General features: G+C 39.4%; 4 protein-coding genes across 18 annotated transcripts in view; 1 reads left to right on the top strand and 3 right to left on the bottom strand.

Annotated features, from left to right (window-relative positions):
* eps15l1a (epidermal growth factor receptor pathway substrate 15-like 1a) overlaps positions 1–4,551 on the bottom strand; it is a 42,739-nt gene extending 38,188 nt beyond the window's left edge. For 7 of the 13 annotated variants that reach the window (XM_042111662.1, XM_042111667.1, XM_042111671.1 and 4 more), the window contains exons 1-3: positions 4,449–4,551; positions 2,979–3,020; positions 242–331 (exon numbers count right to left, since the gene is read on the bottom strand). In XM_042111662.1, the coding sequence (XP_041967596.1) occupies positions 242–331; positions 2,979–3,020; positions 4,449–4,475 (159 nt within the window). In that variant the 5' untranslated portion in view covers positions 4,476–4,551. The remainder of the gene's footprint in view (positions 1–241; positions 332–2,978; positions 3,021–4,448) is intronic. The other 6 variants (XM_042111665.1, XM_042111669.1, XM_042111663.1 and 3 more) reach the window with 2 other exon arrangements.
* A 201-nt stretch (positions 4,552–4,752) lies between these two features.
* On the bottom strand, positions 4,753–9,973 carry rad23ab (RAD23 homolog A, nucleotide excision repair protein b). Of its 2 annotated transcripts, none has more exons than XM_042111679.1 (10): positions 9,744–9,973; positions 8,586–8,667; positions 8,375–8,454; positions 7,667–8,046; positions 7,468–7,514; positions 7,250–7,377; positions 6,897–7,161; positions 6,488–6,648; positions 6,213–6,344; positions 4,753–6,095 (listed from the first exon to the last, which is right to left on the bottom strand). In XM_042111679.1, the coding sequence occupies exons 1-10, from the start codon at positions 9,810–9,812 to the stop codon at positions 5,982–5,984; spliced, it is 1,458 nt and encodes a 485-aa protein (XP_041967613.1). In that variant the 5' UTR covers positions 9,813–9,973; the 3' UTR covers positions 4,753–5,981. The 2 variants fall into 2 exon arrangements, with proteins under 2 accessions (XP_041967613.1, XP_041967612.1); XM_042111678.1 differs by having other exon boundaries at positions 6,488–6,651; positions 9,744–9,972.
* A 783-nt stretch (positions 9,974–10,756) lies between these two features.
* LOC121724832 (calreticulin-like) lies at positions 10,757–19,865 on the bottom strand. Of its 2 annotated transcripts, none has more exons than XM_042111681.1 (9): positions 19,788–19,865; positions 16,741–16,842; positions 14,178–14,381; positions 13,981–14,075; positions 13,316–13,525; positions 12,964–13,077; positions 12,223–12,366; positions 11,955–12,047; positions 10,757–11,817 (listed from the first exon to the last, which is right to left on the bottom strand). In XM_042111681.1, exons 1-9 carry the CDS (start codon positions 19,828–19,830, stop codon positions 11,539–11,541), a joined length of 1,284 nt encoding a protein of 427 aa, XP_041967615.1. In that variant the 5' UTR covers positions 19,831–19,865; the 3' UTR covers positions 10,757–11,538. The 2 variants fall into 2 exon arrangements, with proteins under 2 accessions (XP_041967615.1, XP_041967614.1); XM_042111680.1 differs by lacking the exon at positions 19,788–19,865 and adding an exon at positions 17,337–17,646.
* c12h19orf44 (chromosome 12 C19orf44 homolog) lies at positions 18,046–22,065 on the top strand. Its single transcript, XM_042111677.1, has 8 exons — positions 18,046–18,526; positions 18,701–19,357; positions 19,451–19,757; positions 19,848–19,921; positions 20,014–20,506; positions 20,589–20,666; positions 21,561–21,727; positions 21,915–22,065. Exons 1-8 carry the CDS (start codon positions 18,428–18,430, stop codon positions 22,002–22,004), a joined length of 1,965 nt encoding a protein of 654 aa, XP_041967611.1. The 5' UTR covers positions 18,046–18,427; the 3' UTR covers positions 22,005–22,065.
* The last annotated feature ends 49 nt before the right edge of the window (positions 22,066–22,114 follow it).

A 22,114-nucleotide genomic window follows, 5' to 3' on the forward strand; every position in this document is an offset into this window, starting at 1 on the left:
CCTGGAAGTATACTTACTGAAAAAAAATGTTGGCGCGTTCAATACTTATTTCCCCTGCTGTGTATATATATATATATATATATATATATATATATATATATATATATATATATATACATACATACATACATACATACACACACACACACACACACACACACACACACACACACACACACACACACACAGTTACATTAACTACAAAGTGATGTATTATCCCCACGATCCGTTCAGTACCCACCTTTCCCAGCGTCATGTCCGGAAGCCCAGACTTCTTCAGGAACAGGGCTGCTTCTGTAGGCCCTACCCTCCCTGTATTACCTGGGTCAACCTGGAAGAGAGAGACATTTCTTTAACCGTGTTGACATCTCCATGTCTAATTTCAAGTCTTTATCTACCATCGTGAGCACCTAACAAGGTGTGCATTTACCATCATCAAACAAAGACATCTCCATGTTTACCAAAAAAATCTTTAGACTAGATTAGATAAAAATCAGCACAATCGTGTTTTTTACATTGACAAGATAGTTAGCATAAAGGTTCTATGTACATTGCATTGTTTTACTTGTGTACATGTACAACCCCAAAACAGAAAAAGTTGGGACGTTGTGTAAAATGCAAATAAAAACAGAATGTCATAATATGCAAGTCTTGTAAACCCATATTTAGCAACAAAAAGGACATAGACAACATATCAAATGTTGAAAATGAAAATGTGGACTATTTCATGGAAAGTATATGTTCATTTTGAATTTGATGCCAGCAACATGTTTCAAAAAAAGTTGGGACGGGAGCATGTTTACCACTGTGCTGCTTCACCTCTTCATTTAACACAATATTGTAAATGTTTAGGAACTGAGGAGACCATTCGCTACAGTTTTGATAATGAAATAGGATTTAGGATTTCAGTTGCTCAACAGTATGGTGTATTCTTAGTCATGCTTTCCATTCCATTATGCACCTAATTTGACAAATCTGGACTGCAGACAGGCCATCTTAGCACCTGGACTCTTCCTCTATGGAGAAATACTATTTAAATATGTGCAGAATTCATTTTGGCATTGTTTTCCTGAAGTATTCAAGGTCGTCCCTGGAATAGACATTGCCTGGATGGCAGTATATGTTGCTCATAACCTGAATACATCATTCAGAATTGATTGTGCTTTGCCAAATGTGCAAGATGCCCATGCTGTAGGCATTAATGCTCCTTCACACCGTCATAGATGTTGGGTTTCGAACTGATCCCTAAGACAAGTTGGATAGGTTGGATACTTGGATAGGCCCTCTCCTCTTTAGCCCAGATGAGACCATGATTTTCAAAAAGAATGGCAAACTTTGATTGGTCTAACCACAGGACCTTTTTCCATGTTACCTCAGTCCATTTTAAACAAGCTCAGGCCCAGATAAGAGGGTGGTATTTTCTGTATCATGTCTCAATACAATTTTAGCTGTTACAGTTTTGCCTGCAGTTTTTGAATTGAGTATCAAACTGGGCACATAGACAATGGTTATCAGAGGTTTTCCTGAGCCCATACAATGACAGGTCTGGAAACAGGTCTGGTGTTGATGCAGTGCCATCTGAGGTCCAAAAGACCACGGCCATCCAATTTGTTTTTCAGTTATTTCCCTTGTTTGCAAAGATTTCTCTGGATTCTCTGAATGTTTTAATAATATTATGTCCTGTAGATTATGAACTCCCTAAATACGTCACAATTTCATGTTAAGAAGCATTAAAATGACATTGTTTCATCATTTGTGCACACAGGTTTACTCAGAGTGATGCACTTCTAAGAGACCCTGCCTCTCTGGGATGCTCATCTTCATACCCAATCGTGTTCCCAGTTCCCTAATTAGTTGTGAAACATTCTTCCTTTTGTTTTCCTTATCATTACACAACTTTTCGAGCATTTTGTTACCCCCGTCACAACTTTTTTTGAAACATGTTGCTGGTATCAAATTCAAAATGAACATATATTTTCATGAAATAGTCAAATTTGTAATTTGTAAACATTTCATATGTTGTCTGTGTCCTTTTTGGAACTAAATATGAGTTTAAGAGATTTGCATATTATTACATTCTGTTTTTATTCACATTTTACACAACGTCCCAACTTTTTCTGTTTTGGGGTTGTACAGTACATGGTCAGTATTGTCAGAGTGACAGATGTTGATGCTAGAGTTGTGCATGTTGCTGATCATAAACTTTTACTTATTGGTATTTGTTGGTGCCCTCATCAAGGGTTTGCATTTTGTTGTGATACGTTGCTGATCGGATCATAAATGGCCAAAGCAACAAAGAGGAGTGACCCAAGAATTTGTTGGTATTTGTTGGTAGAAAACCCCATCATGAGTGTGGAGGGAAGTGGGTCTGGGACACCAGACACCACTGTTAAAGGAAATCTCTGGCGATTTCTTACATAGATCTCCGTTTCTCGAGGTCATCGAATACTGTCGATACGAAATAAAACAAAACAAATTGGTGCTACATAGCTCGAGTTGCTGCAGCCAACAGCTATAGCAGCCAGGCAGCTACAGAGCTACACTCTGGGGCTACACTCTGTTTTACACATGTCTTGTGTAAATCTGAAATTCTAAATCTGAATTTACACCTCATGAATATGCACTTGAGGGTTTTTGTTCCAGTTGCACAGATGCATACATCATTAACATTTCAAAAATCCATTGGCACATATGATATATTGCTACTGCTATTGCATAATATACATTATGCTGCTTTCCCAATGCTAAAGCTTCTCAGGAAAGTATCTGCTAAAAGATTTGACAGGAGTATTAATTCCCTTTTATCATCTCAGCATTTCAAAACAGCATGTAGTTTCTGTCATTAGACAGATCACAATGAAAAATATTTTTTTGACATTTTTGAGTTCCTAATCCACATGCCACATGTCAACATTATATTCCCAGAAAACAAAAAGACAACAATAGTGTTTACATGTAGAAAGTTAATATCACTTTACCTGTCTATAAAGGTTTTCATATACTGGGTTCCCACTCGACAACTGTGGAGGGAAAACGCTGGTTAGAATGTCACTGGCCCATCTACATGCATATCATGTTTTAACAACTCTGTCATTCATGCTTTGCCTAGCTTAATGTCCAGTGTAAACAAAATATGTTCAACAGATGGTTATACACCTGTAAGTACTAACTTAACCGAGCGATGTTCAGCTGCAAAATATATTACTACCAAAGACTGTATACACAATCTATGATTACTACAATAGCTATAGCTAACTTAACGTTATCCAGCTGAAGGTGGTAAAAAAAATGCCATCCTGGCAAAGGCACGGCTAGGCAGCTAGCTAACATTACTCCCATCTTATCGCAATGTTAACCTGTTAATGTTGAATTATATTTTACTACAACAGGCAGTGACAGTGTTAATTTTGATAAGAAAGAATAATGTTACAGTATTGACAATTTGGCTAGCGACCTGGTTATCTTTGACGTCTCATACCGTGTGAAAATAAGAACATTAAAGCTGACCAACTGCGTTATTTAATTTCACACGGGATGTGATTTAACGCTAACTGGTTAGAGGGCTAACGTCAACAGCAACTGTGATGTTGAACTAGTTTTAACAGTATATGATGTACAATAAGATAAAAATTAAAAGAATAGTATAACTATAATTAACCGAGATAGATACAAAGGTAATGTAAAACGTACATTTATTAAACGAATGTTAATACCATGTAACATCCATAGCTAACTAGGGAGGTTATGGGATTTGATATTGCTAGCTAGCTAGGACTGTAATGTTCGCATGCTAGAAGCTAGTTGGTTGGTGACTAAACTCTATGCTTGCATAAATACAAATCATATGCAACTAGCAATGTTTAATCGGCCCCACAATGCTTGTCTTAACAAAGACTAATTGAATAACAGCAACCTTAATGTTTATCAACAATCTCCTATAATTGCATTCCAGCGATAGCTTGTATGGTCCGATAGAAGTAACATTAAGCAATAGCTTGCTTGCTCTGGGAAGTATACAGTGATGGTTTTCGGGTTAGCGGTAGCTAGCTTGGACGGCGCAAATCAACTGCCTCGAGATGCAATCAGATGTTAGTAGCATGTATGAAATAGAATATATTTGTACACCATCTACGTGTTCAATGACACCAGGTTGTCATCAATTTAACGTGATGTCCCATATAAACAAGGTTAGCTAACGTTACCTCCTCTGGGTAGGTAAAATAACGCTAGCTAGCTAATGCGGCCATCCAGAGCTCGAACTAACGGTATTCCATAGCTGGCTTGATTTAATTAGGCCTCGGCCCATGTCGTCAAACAAGGCAGATAAACAGGTCTTGTACTTCGTTTTGCGATTATTAACATTGACCACGTCTGCCTATGCACAAAGACCATTCTCATTCATTGCGCATGATTCTAATATTGACAATGAATGCATTCTTTGGTGTTACCTGGGTGAGAGATGTGAGGGCTGCCATCTTCCCTGTTGCTGCGGGAACACGCACACCCTCTTGCAAAACCCACCCCCAAGTGGACGAATGGCGTCAAGTCACTTTACACTTGCTTTACTGTAGTATCCCCTTTGTACATGACCAGCAACTGCAAAATAGATCATTTGAATCATGCACATAGGGCAAATAGGATGACCACATTTAGCCTCCATAAATCAATGGTTAAATATAAATCTAAAGACTCCTACACAGGTCTGATTTTTTTCTTTTGCTTCAAACGTACAAACAGAGATTAGACTCAAAGTCATTTTTAAAGCTTTGTAAAAGCTATTTATTTAACATTATGCTGAAATAATAACCCATGTACCATACATCCAGCCCTCAACCTTTGAGTGTTAAGGCATATCATTTTATACAGGCTATAACCGTCTTCTCGCCATAATAACAAGGACAGTAATAATAAAGCTACAGGTAAAACACTGTAACCAGACCGTGACAAAATGTTTGACCCCTGGGCTATGTTAAAGTCATGCAGCTGTATAGATTCTTCTAGCAACATTCTTTGCCATAAAGTGCCAACATTTATAAAAAATGTTCTCTCTCTCATTTTTTTGGCCTAGGCCTTGAATGGAACAAAAATCAACAAAGAGTCATGTTTCTGTAAGCTAAGCAACACTGTGAGGAAAAGGAGGATTATAAATATTGGCCTTCCAATTATAGCCTCTTAACAACAATGCAACAATAATTTAGTTTGAACGGACCTTCCACTGAGTTGACTTTTTTTTTTCTACAAGACCATTATTTTCCAAATGAGACATAATTCCTTACTTTATCTTTTTAAAGGTTTTGCTATGGTGACAACTGTATCATCTTCAATATAACATTAAAAATATAGCACTTTTGAGAACTTTTTTAGACCATGTTTTCTCAAATTTATTGACTTGGCTATGTCTTGCATTCTGACTGTTACCGTCATTGGGCCGAATTCTTATACGCAACGGTAGGCTACATTACAGATCCGTGAATTCCAGGACACGTCAGCAAAAGGACACTCTTAATTATTTTCGTTTGATATAGACTTAATATGGTTCATGATAGAGAAGCAAAATGAACTGAAATAAATTAGGTTGTGTGTGCACGTTGGCAGAAATAAAATAATTGTCACCTCAATTACAAACACACAAAATACAAACAGCAGCAATAGCAGCAGTGAAAAATTCACAGTTGAGGTGATATGGTTCAATAAAAAGGGAGTGGCTCTTGCTATTAATATTTTCACACCATGGCTTTTTCCAAACAGAAACTCTCTAGAAGACCAAATACCATTGGCCTTGCCCCTTACAAACATTGCCACACATATTAACCCTTGCACTCTCTTTCATACTGTACACACCCACAAACACAAACACACACACACACACAAAATACAGTAAATCTATTATTTTTCTTGTGGCCGTCTCCCAAACTATCACCATTGTAAACTGCAAAAAAAAATCACTCCATCATAAACTGCAAAAAAAAAAAAACACTTCATCACTCATCATCAAAGTTTTGCTGAAGAAGGAAATTGGCAGCAAGATTCTCATTTTTCTCACATGCAAAGTAAGCTTGAATGACCAGTCCTTCTGGAAATCCCAAAGCTTTTAACTGAAAAACAAAGAAATGTTCGACTTAATATTTCTTGTTTCTTGCAAAGTGATTGTTATTAATATGTCAAAGCTTATTATGTTTTATGCTATATGTTATATGTTTGATGTCCATTACCCTCTCAATTGCCTCTTTCTCCTGTGGGGTGACTTGTATGTAGTTTGTTTGTGGCGCCCCATGTGCTTCTGCAGCTTCACCGTGAGGCTCGTTTAACATCTGTACAAACTGCTCCTGGTGCTGGGTGATTTGCTACAAACATAAAACCATTTACTTTAAAAAACTTCTCTTTCTCTTCATTAAGAGGGAGGATGCACACACAGACAAGGAATAATTTGCAGCACAGTTCTACATCTTATCAGCTCTCAGTCCTGTCAGTACTGTATTCCACTAACCTGGAGCAACTGTGGGTTGTCTCTGCCCAACTGCTGGAGTAAAGCAGGTAGAAGGGCTGGGTTCTGCTGAATGATCTGTCTCATCTGCTGGAACTGTGGTTGATTCCTTAGAAACTCCAGAGGATTACCAGAGGATGGCGACTGAGATGGAGTCGCTGCTCCTACTAAAAGCATACAGTTCCGCAATGTTTGGTACCATCATGTATGCACTGTAGATAATTAATGCAATGCACATCATTGTTACACTGGAAAGAACAATGGCAATAAGTTCATCTTAACAAGTTAATGAATTCATTAAAACAATTAACACAATTGTCAAAAATGTTTTATGTTTCAGTATGTCAGAAAATACAGCGATACGCTTTATTTCAGCTTTATAAAAAGCAATGATGCTCATATAAAAAACAACCTGAAGTAGGAGGAGGTTGGGGTCTCTCTACAGGTGGGGCAGTGGGATTGGTTGCAATGGGGTTAGCTGCAGTGGGGTTGGCTGCAGTGGGATTGGTTGCAGCGGGGTTGGCTGCTGTGGGGTTGGCTGCTGTGGGGTTGGCTGCAACGGGGTTGGCTGCAGCAGGGTTGGCTGCAGCTGGGTTGGCTGCTGTGGGGTTGGCTGCAGCAGCAACAGATCGTGTAATTTCCTGGCTTAGGGGCTGCTCAGGCTCTGCCGGAATACCCTTATAATCACAAACATGATTGAAATGATTGTTTCGAATTTAGAAACATGGATTTCATGTTTGACCTCAGCATCAGAAAGAATTTTACCATGAGCAGGTATTCGACTGCCCGGTCTGGATTGTTATAACTTGCTCGAAGAGCAGCAATCACTTGCTCTCTTGGATATCCCATGGACATGATTTCAGTTACCAGGTTCTCGTAAGCTTGCCCTGTAACTAACCAAACAAACATAACAAAACTGTAGTCAATATTATGTATCAATCTAGATTGCTATGTCTTGTAACTGAGCTTTGGTCTTTTTATACCTAAAATTGATGCTGCCTCTTCTAAAAGGCCCAATTCATCAACAAGGCTAGGACAAAAAACACAACAGAATTACAAACCATATCACCCAAATTTACAGTTATACTTGACATTTTGAGATGTGGTAATGAAGAGATTAATGGAGGTAATGGAGATTAAACAGAACTGGTAAGAGGAAGGCCATGTAGTAGGGTTCCTCACCTGGAGGTTGAGAGAACAGGTGGGTTTGTGACTGCTGGTGGATCCTGGTGAACTTCCTGGGGTCTGCCTTCAAGAGGCGGAGCAGAAACTGCGGTGGCGCTTGCTGCTGTTGCTGAGCCTGTGCTGGCAGCCCTGGGTCCAGAGACAGTCTGATCAGCTGTACTTTGAGTCTCTTGTGATGGGACTGGATGTGGAACAGGGGAGGGCAAGGGCACAGGAGCTTGAGCTACGACTGGAGCAGGGACAGGGGCAGGAGTAGGAGTAGCCACAGGTGCAGAGACGGGGGTAGGAGGGACAACGTCCGTGAGGGGAGCTGCTCCCGGAACAGGAGTCGGAATTGAGCCTGGACTAGCTTGGACAGGTGGCAGTGTTGATTTCGGCTGCAGAGAAAGAATCAATGTGATTGCCCAGAGTTTGGTCAAAATAGCTTCTAAATTCTACCAAGAACAATCACGCTGAATAACACTGATTGATTTCAATCTGGTCTCTGGAGCCTGCACTGGAGGTTCTCTATCTGTCTTTGCACATCTGATTGACATCAGTGTAATTACAATGCTATAGATTGGTTAACTCAGGTGTGTTTAGACAATCAAGAGTACCACTGATGTGTTCAGTCCGGTATGCAGAGAGGGCAAAGACAGAGAACACACAGGGCTGGATTGAGGAAAAACTGATTTTGACCATAGAATAGAAATCTTATTGTGTTACCTTTGCCACCATGACCACAACAAAATTCTTCTCATCCATCTTGTAATCCTTTAAAGGGATGTCATCATTCAGGATTTTGCCTAAAAAACAATTACAACAATAACAATACACAAGAACAAATGCCTGTGATCACTGGGACAGCTTAGGCATTGAAAATACATAACTGTAACATTATATTGTTAATGTATGTTTTATTAGTATAATTTCTCACCTGCATATATGAGTTTTTGGCCTGTGGCTGGATAGGCATCTTTACCCCTCTCTTCCTCTATCTTTGCCTTTAATGCTCTCACCTGAAACAATCAGCAGTAGGCCTACAACTTAATAACTTGATAAACAACACACCATTAACATGTATTACTAGTGCATGGTACATATTATAAGTGTAACACTGTAGGCCTAGTTTCAATGCAATTATGTAATTTACAGTAAAAGCAATATGTTATTATCATGTGCCGTTTACTTAGTAAATATCCTATGATTGTTGTTTAACTATTCTGATGAAGTTAATGTTGGCTATGTAAACAAGTGAGGGCAGTTAAGCATTCCCAGAAATATATGAATTATTCGGAAGACATGATGGATGGAGGGACATGATCATCATTCAGATAGAGGTGCTGGGTATATTACTATTATAGGACTATTATTAAATTTGATAGGTCTTTTTACACATTACTTTCAGTCTATGGATCATTGACCATATATGTAACAATGTTTCTAAACAAAACTACAAAAACTACAAGTAGCTACAAATATTAAAATCACTTCATGTTCAGAAGGAGTCAACAGCAGCTGCCCAATATAACATGTCTATTCCTTAGTAATCCTAACTGTAAACCTTATTTGAAAATTTGAAATTGTTTTTTGTTTAGGCTACTCGACTGCTATGGGATATGCCTAAGGTGATAATAGCCTATAATGATAATAGTTGCCTATGAATAGGAAACCCCATGGTTATGTTTAGCATAGCAATGTTAACAAGAAACATTTTTATTGATAGTAGCAAAGTCAGAGAATGTTCGGGACGCCCCCTCCTCCCATTGCTCATTTATTTGTCAGATTTGTTGCGATAGCTTCAAGAGTGCAGGGGTTAGAGGGAACTCCACCGTGGTATCAAACCAGACCTGAGGAAATATTGCGCTGTCATTTCACGGCAGAAAGCTGGGGTGGCAAGTAAACATCGACAAAATCATAACCCCACCACGACCATGGATTGTCATTCCCGAATACCATGAATTGCGACATCGTTTAAAATAGTATCCCCCTAAGATTTAAGTTGTTTACGACGAGGCCCCGGTATTTCCCAGTATCTCGAGCCCGACCAGTAGTCTATTTACTTGGGGATAGGAACTCCGGCGTGGTTACTTACCGTTAGTTCTGGATCTATTTCTATCTTAAATGTTTGCTGCTGTAAAGTCTTCAGAGTTATTGTCAACATTTTCGATGAGATCCCAGCTCGCAGAAGCTCGACCAGACGCGCGTGTACGATGAATTTCCTATTACCGTTACCACAACACTTAGATGTGACTCAGCTATCTCACTGGAAGATAATATTATGGTCAGACGCCATCTACTTGCTGCCGAGGACAAGACACGGTTTTAAACAGCCCATGTGGTCACCGCTTGTGGGATGTCCCTGGTTTACGCAAAACCAAAGGCGCAAACACGCCCAGACGCACAATAATTTCTTCATTTTAGATTTGTTCAGGCCAGGGGGTGGTAAATAACCATGTTAAAATGTAATGTACAATACGGCGTATTTCTGTCACCAAGATAAATTGATAGAATAATTTAGCCTAGGCTACTAATAGTCCAGCTAAAAACTATTTAAAAATAGCCTAGGCTATATATTTTTCTTAAGTTATGTCGGCCTATTAGGTGTACACTTAAGAAAAAGTAGATTTCATAGTTAGCCTACTTATGTCAAATGGCCCTTAAACACAATTCACTGAATTAACTGAAACTATGACAAAAACACAACATGACTGTAGCCTACTGAATAATAATTAAAAAAAAAAAAACATACACAACATCAGCAAGTTAAGAATCTTTTTCCATATAGACTAAAATGATATAAAAAGAGTGTCCAACCTTTAAGAATTGTGCTTCAACACTGGTGGATAAAATTATGAAGGAATCATTGTGGAATTATCTCTGAATCATCAGAGATAAGTGAGCAATGGTGACAGGTAAAGAGGTGACATGGTTTATGACATTATCAGTACCTCATTCAACATAGCACTGAATTATTCTGAACTTTATCCATCCAACAACCTTGTCCAGCTATTATGTCAACAAATACCAGTTGCTGTGGACTTATCCAGGTTGTTGGGTATTGCAATATTGACTTTATATGCAATGAAGGCAATTAGGCAACAAGGCGAAGCTGGTAAAATTGCTATATTTGGCTGGTAACTTCCATTGAAATCAAAATCTTATTAATTGGCTTTCAATGGATCACTCATATCCAAATAATCTTGAAGGGGTCACTTTACAATTCTAGAACAGACTGTGCCTCTTTACTCTCTCAGAATAAAAACACAACGTGTGATGCAATTTTCACAATGCAATGTTCTGCAAATAAACTCAGAAAAGTGGGAAATGTGTGGAAGACAAATTAAAGTGTCCACAATGTTCACATCAGCCTGATTGAAATAAAACACAAACATGAACAGTCATGCAAGTACCGATTTGTATTCTGGATCCAAGTTCTTCTTGCTATAAACTATGTGACTCGTCCTCATACCAAATACTGACTGACACCACAACATAGAGCAGCTTCTGTACTGGGGGGCAGTAGGTAGAGACAGGGAGATCATTAGTACATGAAATCTATAGATAAAATTAAGTAAATACTAAATAAATCTTAAATAAATAATGTGAAAGTGCAAATCAAAACTACAAAGAAAACAATTTACCCAAACACTTTTTCAACTCAAAGGGTATAGGAGCAGCACCAAACATTTCACAAACACAGGGCAAATAGCATTTCAAGTAAAAGAACAGAACAAATGAAACCAAAAATCCATACAAAACCATTAGTAAGGCAAATATTGCCTGCTCTACCCTCTTTTTCCCAATGGCTGAAAAACAGAAAAGGGTGTTGTGGCTTTTTCCCCAGAGGCTAGACACCACAGGGAGAACAGAGTGTGGGTGGACCTTCTTCAGAGTTCATCTTTCACATCTTTCATGGGAGCCTCCTCGTCTTCCTCTTCCTCCTCGACTGGACTGGTCTCATCTCCGATCTCCTCGTCAATCTCATTCTCTTCTTCTTCCTCCTCCTCTTCACCCTCCTCATCAAGGATGTCCTCGTCTTCATCGCCGCCATTGTAATCTCCACCAACGTCCTTATCCTCATCCTTCATATCATCCTTCTTGCTATTTTCCTCTCTCTGCTTCCTCTCCTCCTCTAGCTGCTGCTCTCTCATCGTCTTCTCAGGTCCCTATATACGAAGGGAAGCAATTTAAAGCATAATACAAACTGTGTCCATGTCCAACACATGATAAGGTTATAAGGGTTTTTGTGCCTTGATGAAGTTAACATGCAATGGCATATATTTGAATGATAAAAACAAATTACCTTTGTGACTCCCCAGGTCTCCTTAGCAAAATCATCTGCTGTCTTTACATCATCAGTAATGATGAAATTATCAAAAATGGTCCCAGATTTAACCTAAAAAACATCCCACATTTACTGTATTATTTATGAGTTTCTTTGAAGCTTGTTACATTACGTTATCTATTTGAAAACTAACAATGTAATAGGTACAGTATATGTATGTATGGTAAAGTTCACAGAAAATTAACAATGTTCTACAAAAAAAAGTTGACAACAGTGTGTGAAATACCTGCCACAACTCAAGGCCAATTACTCCTATATTGTCAAACTTGTAAATTGTGCTATCAGGTGTGTAGTCAGGGTTGTCAATATCAGGATGCACCCAGCTGCCTTTGTAGTTGGGATTATCAATCTGCTTTGGTTTCCATTCTCCCTGAAACAGATACAATACATTAGAACAACTGTTCCCAACAGACAGTAACCTATCGTTACTGCCCCTATCAAGAAACTGTTGATGCTCAGTCAAGTTAAGTCAAGTCATGTTTATTAATAAAACACTTTAAACACAACACCAGTTGACCAAAGTGCTGTACAATAAGAAAAAAATTGAGAAACCTGATAGACAGATAATGAATGATCAACACACAAAAGCAGGGGGAGTACAAACAAACATATCAGTAAGTTATGTAAAAGACAAACTGTACAAAATAGAAAATAAAATAGATTGAATAAGCACTTATACTTAGTTAAAAGCCAGGGAGTAAGTTTTCAGATGTGATTTAAAAACAGGCAAAGAAGGAGCCAGTCATATGTAGTGGGAGCTCAGGGTGAGCTGTAATAAGTTTGACATGGTTCATATATCAGGGGCAGTTTTTCATATGGGCAGTTTATCCTGTTTAACTAGTTTACCTTCATTTAGTATACCAAAGGACTAATTTGTAGATCAAAAGTCTTAATAATTACTTTGACTTTTTGTTTTAGGAATGTTTACACGTATACTGCATGAAGGGATGTGGTAGGTGAGGTGTACCTTGTACTCTGGGTTAGGAATCATGGGTGGCTCCCACTCCCCATCCATTTCCTCATCCCAGTCATCTGGCTTCTTGGCATCAGGATCAGGGATATTTTCAGGCTTGTCCCAGTCCTGAGGACAATGTTTCATTGATTACAAATTAAATACATATTACATGAAGTATGAAACTAAAGGCGAATGGCATCATTTAGAAAAATCCTGAAGACACATGCAAAATAGAAACTGCATCAGAATGGAAACTTGCAATGCAAATGCAATAATAATTTGCAGTTTGCTAGTACAGTCATGCAGTTATACATTAAAATGAGAGAATACAAGAAAAATGTGTTAATAGTGCAACCTCACTAACCTCTGGTTTTGTATCCTCAGGGTCATCGATTGTGACACGATCATCCCAATCCTCAGGCTTCTTGGCATCTGGGTCCTTGATCTTTTTAGAAGGCAAAAGATCCCAGTCGTCCTCAAGGCTGCCCCACTCCAGCTTCTCATTGTTAACTTTCACCTCATAGGTCTGGTCAGGTCTCACGATCAGAGTATAAAGGTGGGTGTGTTCATCATCCTAAGGTTAAAGCATTACGGTAACATGTTAGTTACTAGGATTAGTGTGTGCTTTACCTCACTGTGTGTTCACTGTGTGCTGAGTGTGTTTCACTAATTCACGGATTGGGTTAAATGCAGAGACCAAATTTCCCTCACGGGATCAAAAGAGTATATATACTTATACTACTTATACTTATACTGTTCAATTTATTTATTGATGAAACAGGTGATATCTTCCCGCTACATTACAACATACATTAAGAGGAATGTGTTTCCCTAGTGTGAGACACATAACTCTGAACAAAAGTTTTTTTAATGACTGGGATATGATGTAAATTAAAAGCAAATGTGCACTTTGTGTGTATGCTATCCAGCAGCAGCTAGTTGCATTTCCACTCTCCATTCCCGCTGGCATAATATACTACTGTGTAGTCATTGATTGTTAATAGTATAACTATAACTATAGATATTTACCCTGGCTTTGACTTCTTTCTTTATGAGGTGGTTCTGTCCCTTGTAGTTGATAATGACATGAACCTTTTTGGTGCCATAGCCACAAATGTCAGGGCCTTGAAAAAATAAGACAGGTGAAATTTGAATCATAGACTATACTGTAAGTAAAAGTATTGTTAGATTTTAGTTGATTTAAAGGCCTGACCTGCTAAACTTACCAAACATAATGTAGTATTTGGAGTCTCCGTGCATATCAGCTTGGTTCAAGTCAGCAGGGAAGAGCTTCACGTATCCACCACCACAATCTATTTGTTGTTCATGTTTAACCGTAAACTGCACAATGAGAGTTTTACCCTCATTGCTAAAAGGTTTGAAACGGCTTGAGATGGCATAAAAATGAGCATCCTGACTGGTTTGAAGGCCTATGGAGAAACAAAGAACCAAAACAATATTCAAAGAAAAAAGAATGGTTTGCATGATGCTGCTGAAATTGATAATATAATTAACATAGACATTATTAGGGCCCGAGCACCGAAGGGCGCAAGGCCCTATTGTTTTTGTAAGGATTATTATTATTATTTATTATTATTAGGGCCCGAGCACCGAAGGGCGCAAGGCCCTATTGTTTTTGTAAGGATTATTATTATTATTCATTATTATTCTACTTTTTTGCTTTCCTGTTTTTGAAGTGGTTAACATGGTCGAAAACTCTTGAAATGTGGCACACGCGTCAAGTGTCACGCATCACAGTTATGTACAAGAGTTTGACTCCAGCGTGGCCCAGGGTCTCGCTAGCGCCCCCTTAGGTGACTGATCTCGTGGTTGGCATATATATTGAGGTGGTTAACATAAACGAAAAGTCTTGAAATTTGACACACACATCAGGTGTCACACAAAGCAGCTAGTTACAAAAGCTTGGCCCCTGGCATGGCCCAGGGACTCGCTAGCACCCCCATACGCCTCCTTAGGTGACTGATCCCGTGGTTGGCATATAATTTCAGCTACACACATCAAATTTGGTAGGTGTCTGTATCTCTCCAAGATGAACAACTTTCCTATGTACAATGCATTAGACACGCCCAACAGGAAGTGAGATATTTGGGATTTTGTGCAGACTAATGTGATGAAATATGTGCTGAATTGTGATCCCAAAAGAGGTGCTTCCCATGGGTGAAAATGCATGAAATTTGGCACACACATCAAGTGGTACAGTGAATAGACAGGGATAATAGCTTGGCACCGGGTGTTGCCCAGGAACTCCATAGCGCCCCCTTACGTCACAGTGACTTGTGGTTGGCATATAGTTTTAGATACACACACCAAATTTGGTGGGTGTATGTAACTCCCAAAAACAAACAACTTTTGTATTAACATGCCATTAGCCACGCCCACAGGAAGTGAGGTAATTGAGATTTTGTGCGTTGTGGACATGATCAATTTTAACGTACTCCTCCTAGACGGTTGATCCGATTCATGTCAAAGTTGGTATACATGACGCCGAGATGTTCCTGATTATAAATTGTGAAGCTTTTTTTTGATATGTTGTTTTTTGATACGTTTGACGAAATGGTGAAATTATTCATTTTAATACCCTTCCACATAAACAATAAATGTGTCATAATTCACGATGCATGGCTTGAAATGTTTTAAATTTCACAGGTCATTGAAGACCATGTTAATGATAATATTCACATGCCCATAAGGCATGTTTGGCATAGCGCCACCAACTGGCAACAGAAAGAATGACAATTACACTAATGTTACATGATCAATTTGAACATACTCCTCCTAGACGGTTTGTCAGATTCATTTGAAATTTGGCAAACATGATGCCAAGATGTCGCTGATGTTAAATTGTGAATGGATTTTTGAATGTTGTAATATATTTGATATGATTTTAATATCTCCCCACATAAACAGGAAATGTGTCATAAATCACAGTGCATTGAATGAATGGTCTGAAACTTCTCAGGTTAATAGATATCATGATTATGATGATATCCAGACACCCAATGGGCCTGCCTGGCATAGCGCCACCACCTGACCAAGTAGGAAATGTGCCAGAAATGGACAATGCCTTAAGTGATTGATCTGAAACTTTATAAAATATTGGATATCATTATTGTGATGATATTCACATGCGTAATTCACAGGCCTAGCATAGCACCACCTTCTGGCCAAGCAGGAAATGTGCCAGAAATGCTCTATGCTTTGAATAAATTGTCTGAAACTTCTCAGGTTAATAGATATTATGATTATGATGATAACCAAACACCCAATGGGCCTGCCTGGCATAGCGCCACCACCTGGTCAAGCAGGAAATGTGCCAGAAATGGACAATGCCTTAAGTGATTGATCTGAAAGTTTACAAACATTTTAGATATCATTATTGTGATGATATTCACATGTGTAATTTTCATGCCTAACATAGCGCCACCATCTGGCCAACCAAAAAGTGTATCAGAAATGTTCTTTGCTTAAAATGAATGGTCTGAAATTTCTCAGGTTAATATATATTATGATTATGATGACACCCAATGGGCCTTGCATTACGCCCCCACCTGGCCAAGCGAGTAAATGTGGCAGAAAATAAAATACAAAAACAAATAGCACACGGATCAAATATGTACATTTCACAAACGCACCACGTCGGTGCTTTGTTGGATTCCGATATGTCACGGGTTGCGGCCCGCAGGTGCTCGGGCCCGCCATTGCCGCTTGCGGCTATATCTGTTGTTGTTATTGTTGTTGCATAAGTGTTACTATAATGAATTAAGTTACCTTTGTCCTTTTCAGGATCTCCATGAAATTTCCCTGCAGTCAGCTTCCACTGGCCATAGTCAGATTTGTGTTTAGATTCCACCCAACGACTCTTCCATCCATCTGTAAAGAAACAGTAAGAGGAAACAAATAGATAGAATTAGATAGAATGAAAGTTTGCACGTCAGTCCGTGCATGATACTCAGATAGACTGGCTGGGCCTAGACTGCCCTACATTGTCACCATCAATTAGGAAACTGGATTATTATTTCAGGGCATTAAATTGTGCCTTTGTAAAATAAAACATAAAATAAATATAAATATGTATATAAAATAAATCAATGAATCATATGATGCCATATTTTCACTTCACTATTTGTCTGGACAATATCTTTACTATGGCTAATTATATGATACAGTAGGCCAAATTGAGATGTAAATCATTCATGCATGTGCTAATTAATGATGGCGTGTATGTACCGTACGTGCGTAACCAAACCTGTCTGCTGTTCTAATTGTGTCTTCTACATAATCTTTGTTAAATTGATTACAAATTAAGATTGTGCCAGCCCTTCTTGGAAAACATTGACTACTTCAGTCTGTCATGCAGCATGTACCTCCATCCAGAAATTGCTCTTTGAAGAATACAGTAGCATCTGTGATGGCTAATAATCCAAGTAATGCACATATTGCCAAAGTAGGTCGCATATTTGCACCTCTCCGAAGTCCAAGTGATCTTGTTTTCACTCAGTTTTACTGATAGAAATTATAAATAAACACTGGAATGGTGAGGATATTAGGATAATGTTGCTAGTCCGGTTCCTGTGCACAGATGGCTGAGACCGATTGGACTGATGCTTAAGTGCTTAGCCAATGACATGAGACCACGGGTTGTCAGAGGACATGTCAGCGCGTCTTTTTCAAAACCATCCCATTCATTGCACTTTCCCTGTCAACAAAACTTAAACTAGTGCTTTGTCATTTCGTGTTTGTACCAACTAAAATATAAACGTTGCAGTAAAATATGCCATAGCATGGCACGAGTAGCATGGCATATTTTACGTTTATATTTTAGTTGGTCCTGCTGACACAAACTTGAAATAAAATGGTTGAATCTAGTTCTAGTAATCTAGTAAAATGGTTTAATCTAATTCTAACAACAGCAGCCAATCATTTATATTTTCAATTTAGGCTCACGGGATAGTTTACACCAAGTGGCAATGAAATGTGTGCGCATTTTGTGCACCTATCCAAGTACCCCTTTAGGCACTGAAATAAAACGAGAAAGAAACCTTATGACTTACCGTAGTCATTGGCGCTTGACGATGAGGTCATCAAAAAAGTGCCTCAGCCATGGTTACGGAGGACGCCATATGGAGCATAATTTGTTTACTCTGTAGGATATGATTTAATCTCTGGCCAGATATAACCAGCAACATGTTCAGTAACGTTATGTTTTACGAATAGTACTTTAGATGTATATCGCTGTGTAACGAACCTCAAGATGTGGCTATTATTTTACGAGGGACTCCATGATCTGTGCAAGACAAAACATGACCGACCGTCCGTCCGACCGACCTAGAAGCTTACTACCGTAAACCTTCAATTGCATCTGAACCGGGGTATTATCGGAATGCTTCTTGTATAGTATGTGAAAATATGGCTTCTAGTTGAAACAGTGCTGAGAAATCAGGCAAACTGTGGCACAATGTGGAAGCAGGGAGGTGGCAGAAACTCGGCGCTTGATAGAGCAATGGCTCAACTCGCGGCTAAAAGAGTTGCAAGTGCTGGAAGTTCACAAATAAATGTGAGTAGGCCTAGTCGTCGTTTTCTGTGTGTGATGCGTGTGTTCTTTTAAATTAATTAAATCTGAACATATAGACTATGTTCATATAAATTGTTAAATGTTATTTAGGCTACTTTGATATGTTGTATTCAAAACAATGTTAGCCTAATAAGTAATCCTGACTTTCCTATACAGGAAAATGCGTCCCCTCAAACAGACATGAATCTGAAAAGCATACTGCCACATAGGCAAATGGAGTTCCAAGATTTGAGCGACATATCTTCAGAAGACGTTTACAGTGAAGATCACAACGATGGTGTGGCTCCAATCAAAACCATTGTGGAAAATGACCTATCAGAGAGATCTGCAGTCGGTGGTGGTTCTAGGTTCTTAAAAAAGACTACGAACACGGTATCCGACAGACAGTCTTCAGCACCGAGTTCACATCGCCTGTCGACGGAGGAGCCTGTACGGATACCCCAGCGACGGGCCCAAAGTGCAGCATTAAACCGACTTGCTCAACTTGAGCAGCGTTTCAAACACCGCAAAGAGGGTAGTAATGCACAGGCTTCAAGTCCTGGTCCACCAAACCTTCAGGAAGACCCCCTCTCAGCCCATTCCAGTAGTGACCTCACTATGAAAGGAGAACGTTTTCTTAAGAAAGTGACTTCATCTGTCCCAGAACAAAGCAAACAAAGCCAACAAAGTCATGTTCCACAATTAACTGTCAAAGCTCCTCTATCAAAGTTTCCCTGTAAAGGTGTTAGTTTAGACAGTGATGAAGAGGATATGGAGAGACTCCTTGGTGGATCACTCAGTTCCTCTGCTGAAAGTCCTGGACTCAAAGGAAAGGTAATCCAGGTTTGAAAGATATCTAAAATACATACCAGGTAAGCATTCTTAAAACATGGTTACATTTCTAACATTTTTGTTATTATCTTACAGTCTTACAAGAAAAATACCAAGACCCCTACCTTACAAGTCTCCAACACTTTCAGACAAAGAACCCCACGACCGCCTTCTAGTGAGCAAGCAAGCCCAGTACACTCACTAAGAAGTGTGTCAATTGTGTATTCTCTATCTCCATCGCCCCCAAACATTCTGACGCCTAGTAGGAGGTCCCCAAAAGTCAGGTTCCTTCGGCCCTCTCGGCCACAGTCATCTGCTTCAATAAACAATGAGATCAAGTCCCTGGAGGAGCTGTTCACGGACACTGACGAAACCATCAGTGAGAGAAGTGCAGCGTCTGATGGTAAAGGAAAATTGGCTATCATAAACATACCTGTTGCAGGTGTCCATTGAACTGTTCTCACAATGTGCCCCATTTCATTGTGCTTCTCAGGTTTCAAGTTAAATGTCATGACCTTGGATGATTTGATTCCTGCTGAACCCTTAGGATTACCTGCATCTTCAAAGGTTTGTAATTAGTAAATCAGTGTTCTTTGCATAACTTGAACATTTCACAAACATTTACAGGTACATTTTGTGTGTGACATCTTTGGATGTAGATGCAGGTTGGTGTTGCCCAGGATATAAGCAGAGGAGAAGACGCAGTTGATGAAGAGAGTGAGTGCACGTTGGATGACATTTTCCCAGAAGACAAAGACCCGAAAGAGGAGGCTGCAGTGGAATATGAGAGTGACTTTGAGAGTGACATGAAGTCTGAGGTAACATACCAGAGCGTGAGCGAGATCCCAGAGCACCTGACAGATGACGACAAATCAGAGGCTGCTGATTATCAATCTACGAAACACAGACACTACAGTCCCTCACGGATGGATGCAGACGCACAGTCAGAGCAATCACTGGCAGATAGATCAGAAATGGACAGTAGACAATCTTTTGAGTCATATGGAAGCCAGGGTAAAGACTCTTCCTCCAGGTCATATACCTCTTATTCTCGGTCTGAAACGCTCACCCCCACCAGTGAGCCTCGTAGAAATCATGTGAAAGAGGCTGCAGTTCAGACTGAGAAGGGACTGGCCTTCACCCTGCCATCACGTAAGTCTTAAGCCCTCTTTTTTAGTGTTAATACAGACCCACCAGCTGGGTTTGAAGTGATCTATTGTGATTCCTGTTTTAGGACTGGACGCTCTGGCATCCACTTACATGGATCCTACGCCTGTGTCTCGCTACACAGTCAGTGCAGAGGCACTTGAAGGTATGTTTAAAGGAAAATTCTGGTATTTAGCACTTCGAGTCCCTTTTCTGGTTTGTTTTGGATGAACTAGAGTGGTGGACACCGACTTTTCTGAATAGTTTTGAATCGCCTTTGACTAGTCAGAGTGGCTGCCTACAGGCATGCTCAAACATGTCCTAAAACAACCCTTAACGTTCGTTTTCAAAACTGTGCACACAACTCACCGAGTGGTTAGTGGTGTTCGTTGATTATTAAATAAAATATATCGGCGCATTGTATGATTTCCAGCCGTCTTATTTGCTATTGTGGAACTATTTTTTTCAGACACCTCACAACCGCGTATAAACTTACGCTCAATATTTGAGCCTGAAGCATAGACAGTGGCGCAGTTATATCAACGTGAAATGAGTCTACCAACAGAAATCAATGGGATTTTACAAAATGCCAAATAAAACATGACAGAAACTGTATTTCGCTACGCTACTTGTTTTGGAACATCAATGAACACCACTAACCGCTCGGTGAGTTGCACAGTTTTGAAAACGAAAGTTAAGGGTTGTTTTAGGACATGTTTGAGCATGCCTGTAGGCAGCCACTCTGACTAGTCAAAGGCGATTCAAAACGAGTCAGAAAAGTTGAGACAGGATCAATCGTCAAAATTTCGGTGTCCACCACTCTAGTTCATCCAAAACAAACCAGAAAAGGGACTCAAAGGGCTAAATACCGGAATTTTCCTTTAAGTTTCGTCTGTCCCTTTTAAATATGGTATGTGTCATAAAATGGTAAATGTAGCCAATCAGACCTACCGATGCACTCCTCCAGTGTCCAACTGTCGGCTTGGCTGTACAAGGTACATGTGTGATGGCACGTTATTGCTGGTAGTATTCCACTAATCTGTGATCTTGTTATTCTCAGCACTGACCTCACAGAAACCTGTAGAGGCTGCCCTCAATGACATGCTGAAACAGCAACTGGCTCTGACCAGGCACTTTGTAGAGTCCAGCCGCCACCTCTACAGCTCCTTACTACAGTCCCTGGAGACTACAGACTACAAGTACACAACCTTAGAAGACACAAAAGAGGTAGTGGCACTAGAAAGACAGTTAGCAACATGTATATGCATTTTTAACAAAGACAGTTAGCAACATGTATACGGTATGCATTTTTAATAATATGCCAATGTAATCACTGACTAGACTGAACTCTAGTCAGGAATCTAAATCTCAAGCTAAATTGAATGCTTTCTAATAATTGTACTTTCTTTTCTAGTACATACGTAAACACAGACCTCCCAAACTCACCATGGAAGAGGCATTAGAGGAAGTACAACGGGAGATGAGAGAATATCACTACCTGTAGAAATCATTGGATGCCAAAGAGATTAATACCATTTGTGCCATTAAAAGGTTTTATTATAAAATTGTGTATTTTCAATTTCAATGTTTAACTCCTGTGAACTCTCCAGCACA

This window comes from Alosa sapidissima, chromosome 12, assembly GCF_018492685.1.
Source record: "Alosa sapidissima isolate fAloSap1 chromosome 12, fAloSap1.pri, whole genome shotgun sequence".
Lineage (NCBI taxonomy): Eukaryota > Metazoa > Chordata > Actinopteri > Clupeiformes > Clupeidae > Alosa > Alosa sapidissima.

Excerpts from the sequence above, each read along its gene's own strand:
- rad23ab (XM_042111678.1), bottom strand. The coding sequence starts at position 9,812 with ATGTTGACAATAACTCTGAAGACTTTACAGCAGCAAACATTTAAGATA. Across the intron at positions 7,378-7,467 it reads AGAGGCAGCATCAATTTTAG|TTACAGGGCAAGCTTACGAG; the intron begins GTATAAAAAGAC and ends TTGTTTGGTTAG. Across the intron at positions 6,652-6,896 it reads CCAACCTCCTCCTACTTCAG|TAGGAGCAGCGACTCCATCT; the intron begins GTTGTTTTTTAT and ends GTATGCTTTTAG.
- LOC121724832 (XM_042111680.1), bottom strand. The coding sequence starts at position 17,427 with ATGCGACCTACTTTGGCAATATGTGCATTACTTGGATTATTAGCCATC. Across the intron at positions 14,382-16,740 it reads AGATCCTGAAAAGGACAAAG|GCCTTCAAACCAGTCAGGAT; the intron begins GTAACTTAATTC and ends GTTTCTCCATAG. Across the intron at positions 13,078-13,315 it reads CTGAGGATACAAAACCAGAG|GACTGGGACAAGCCTGAAAA; the intron begins GTTAGTGAGGTT and ends CATTGTCCTCAG.
- c12h19orf44 (XM_042111677.1), top strand. The coding sequence starts at position 18,428 with ATGTGGAAGCAGGGAGGTGGCAGAAACTCGGCGCTTGATAGAGCAATG. Across the intron at positions 19,922-20,013 it reads GATTACCTGCATCTTCAAAG|ATGCAGGTTGGTGTTGCCCA; the intron begins GTTTGTAATTAG and ends CTTTGGATGTAG. Across the intron at positions 20,507-20,588 it reads GGCCTTCACCCTGCCATCAC|GACTGGACGCTCTGGCATCC; the intron begins GTAAGTCTTAAG and ends TTCCTGTTTTAG.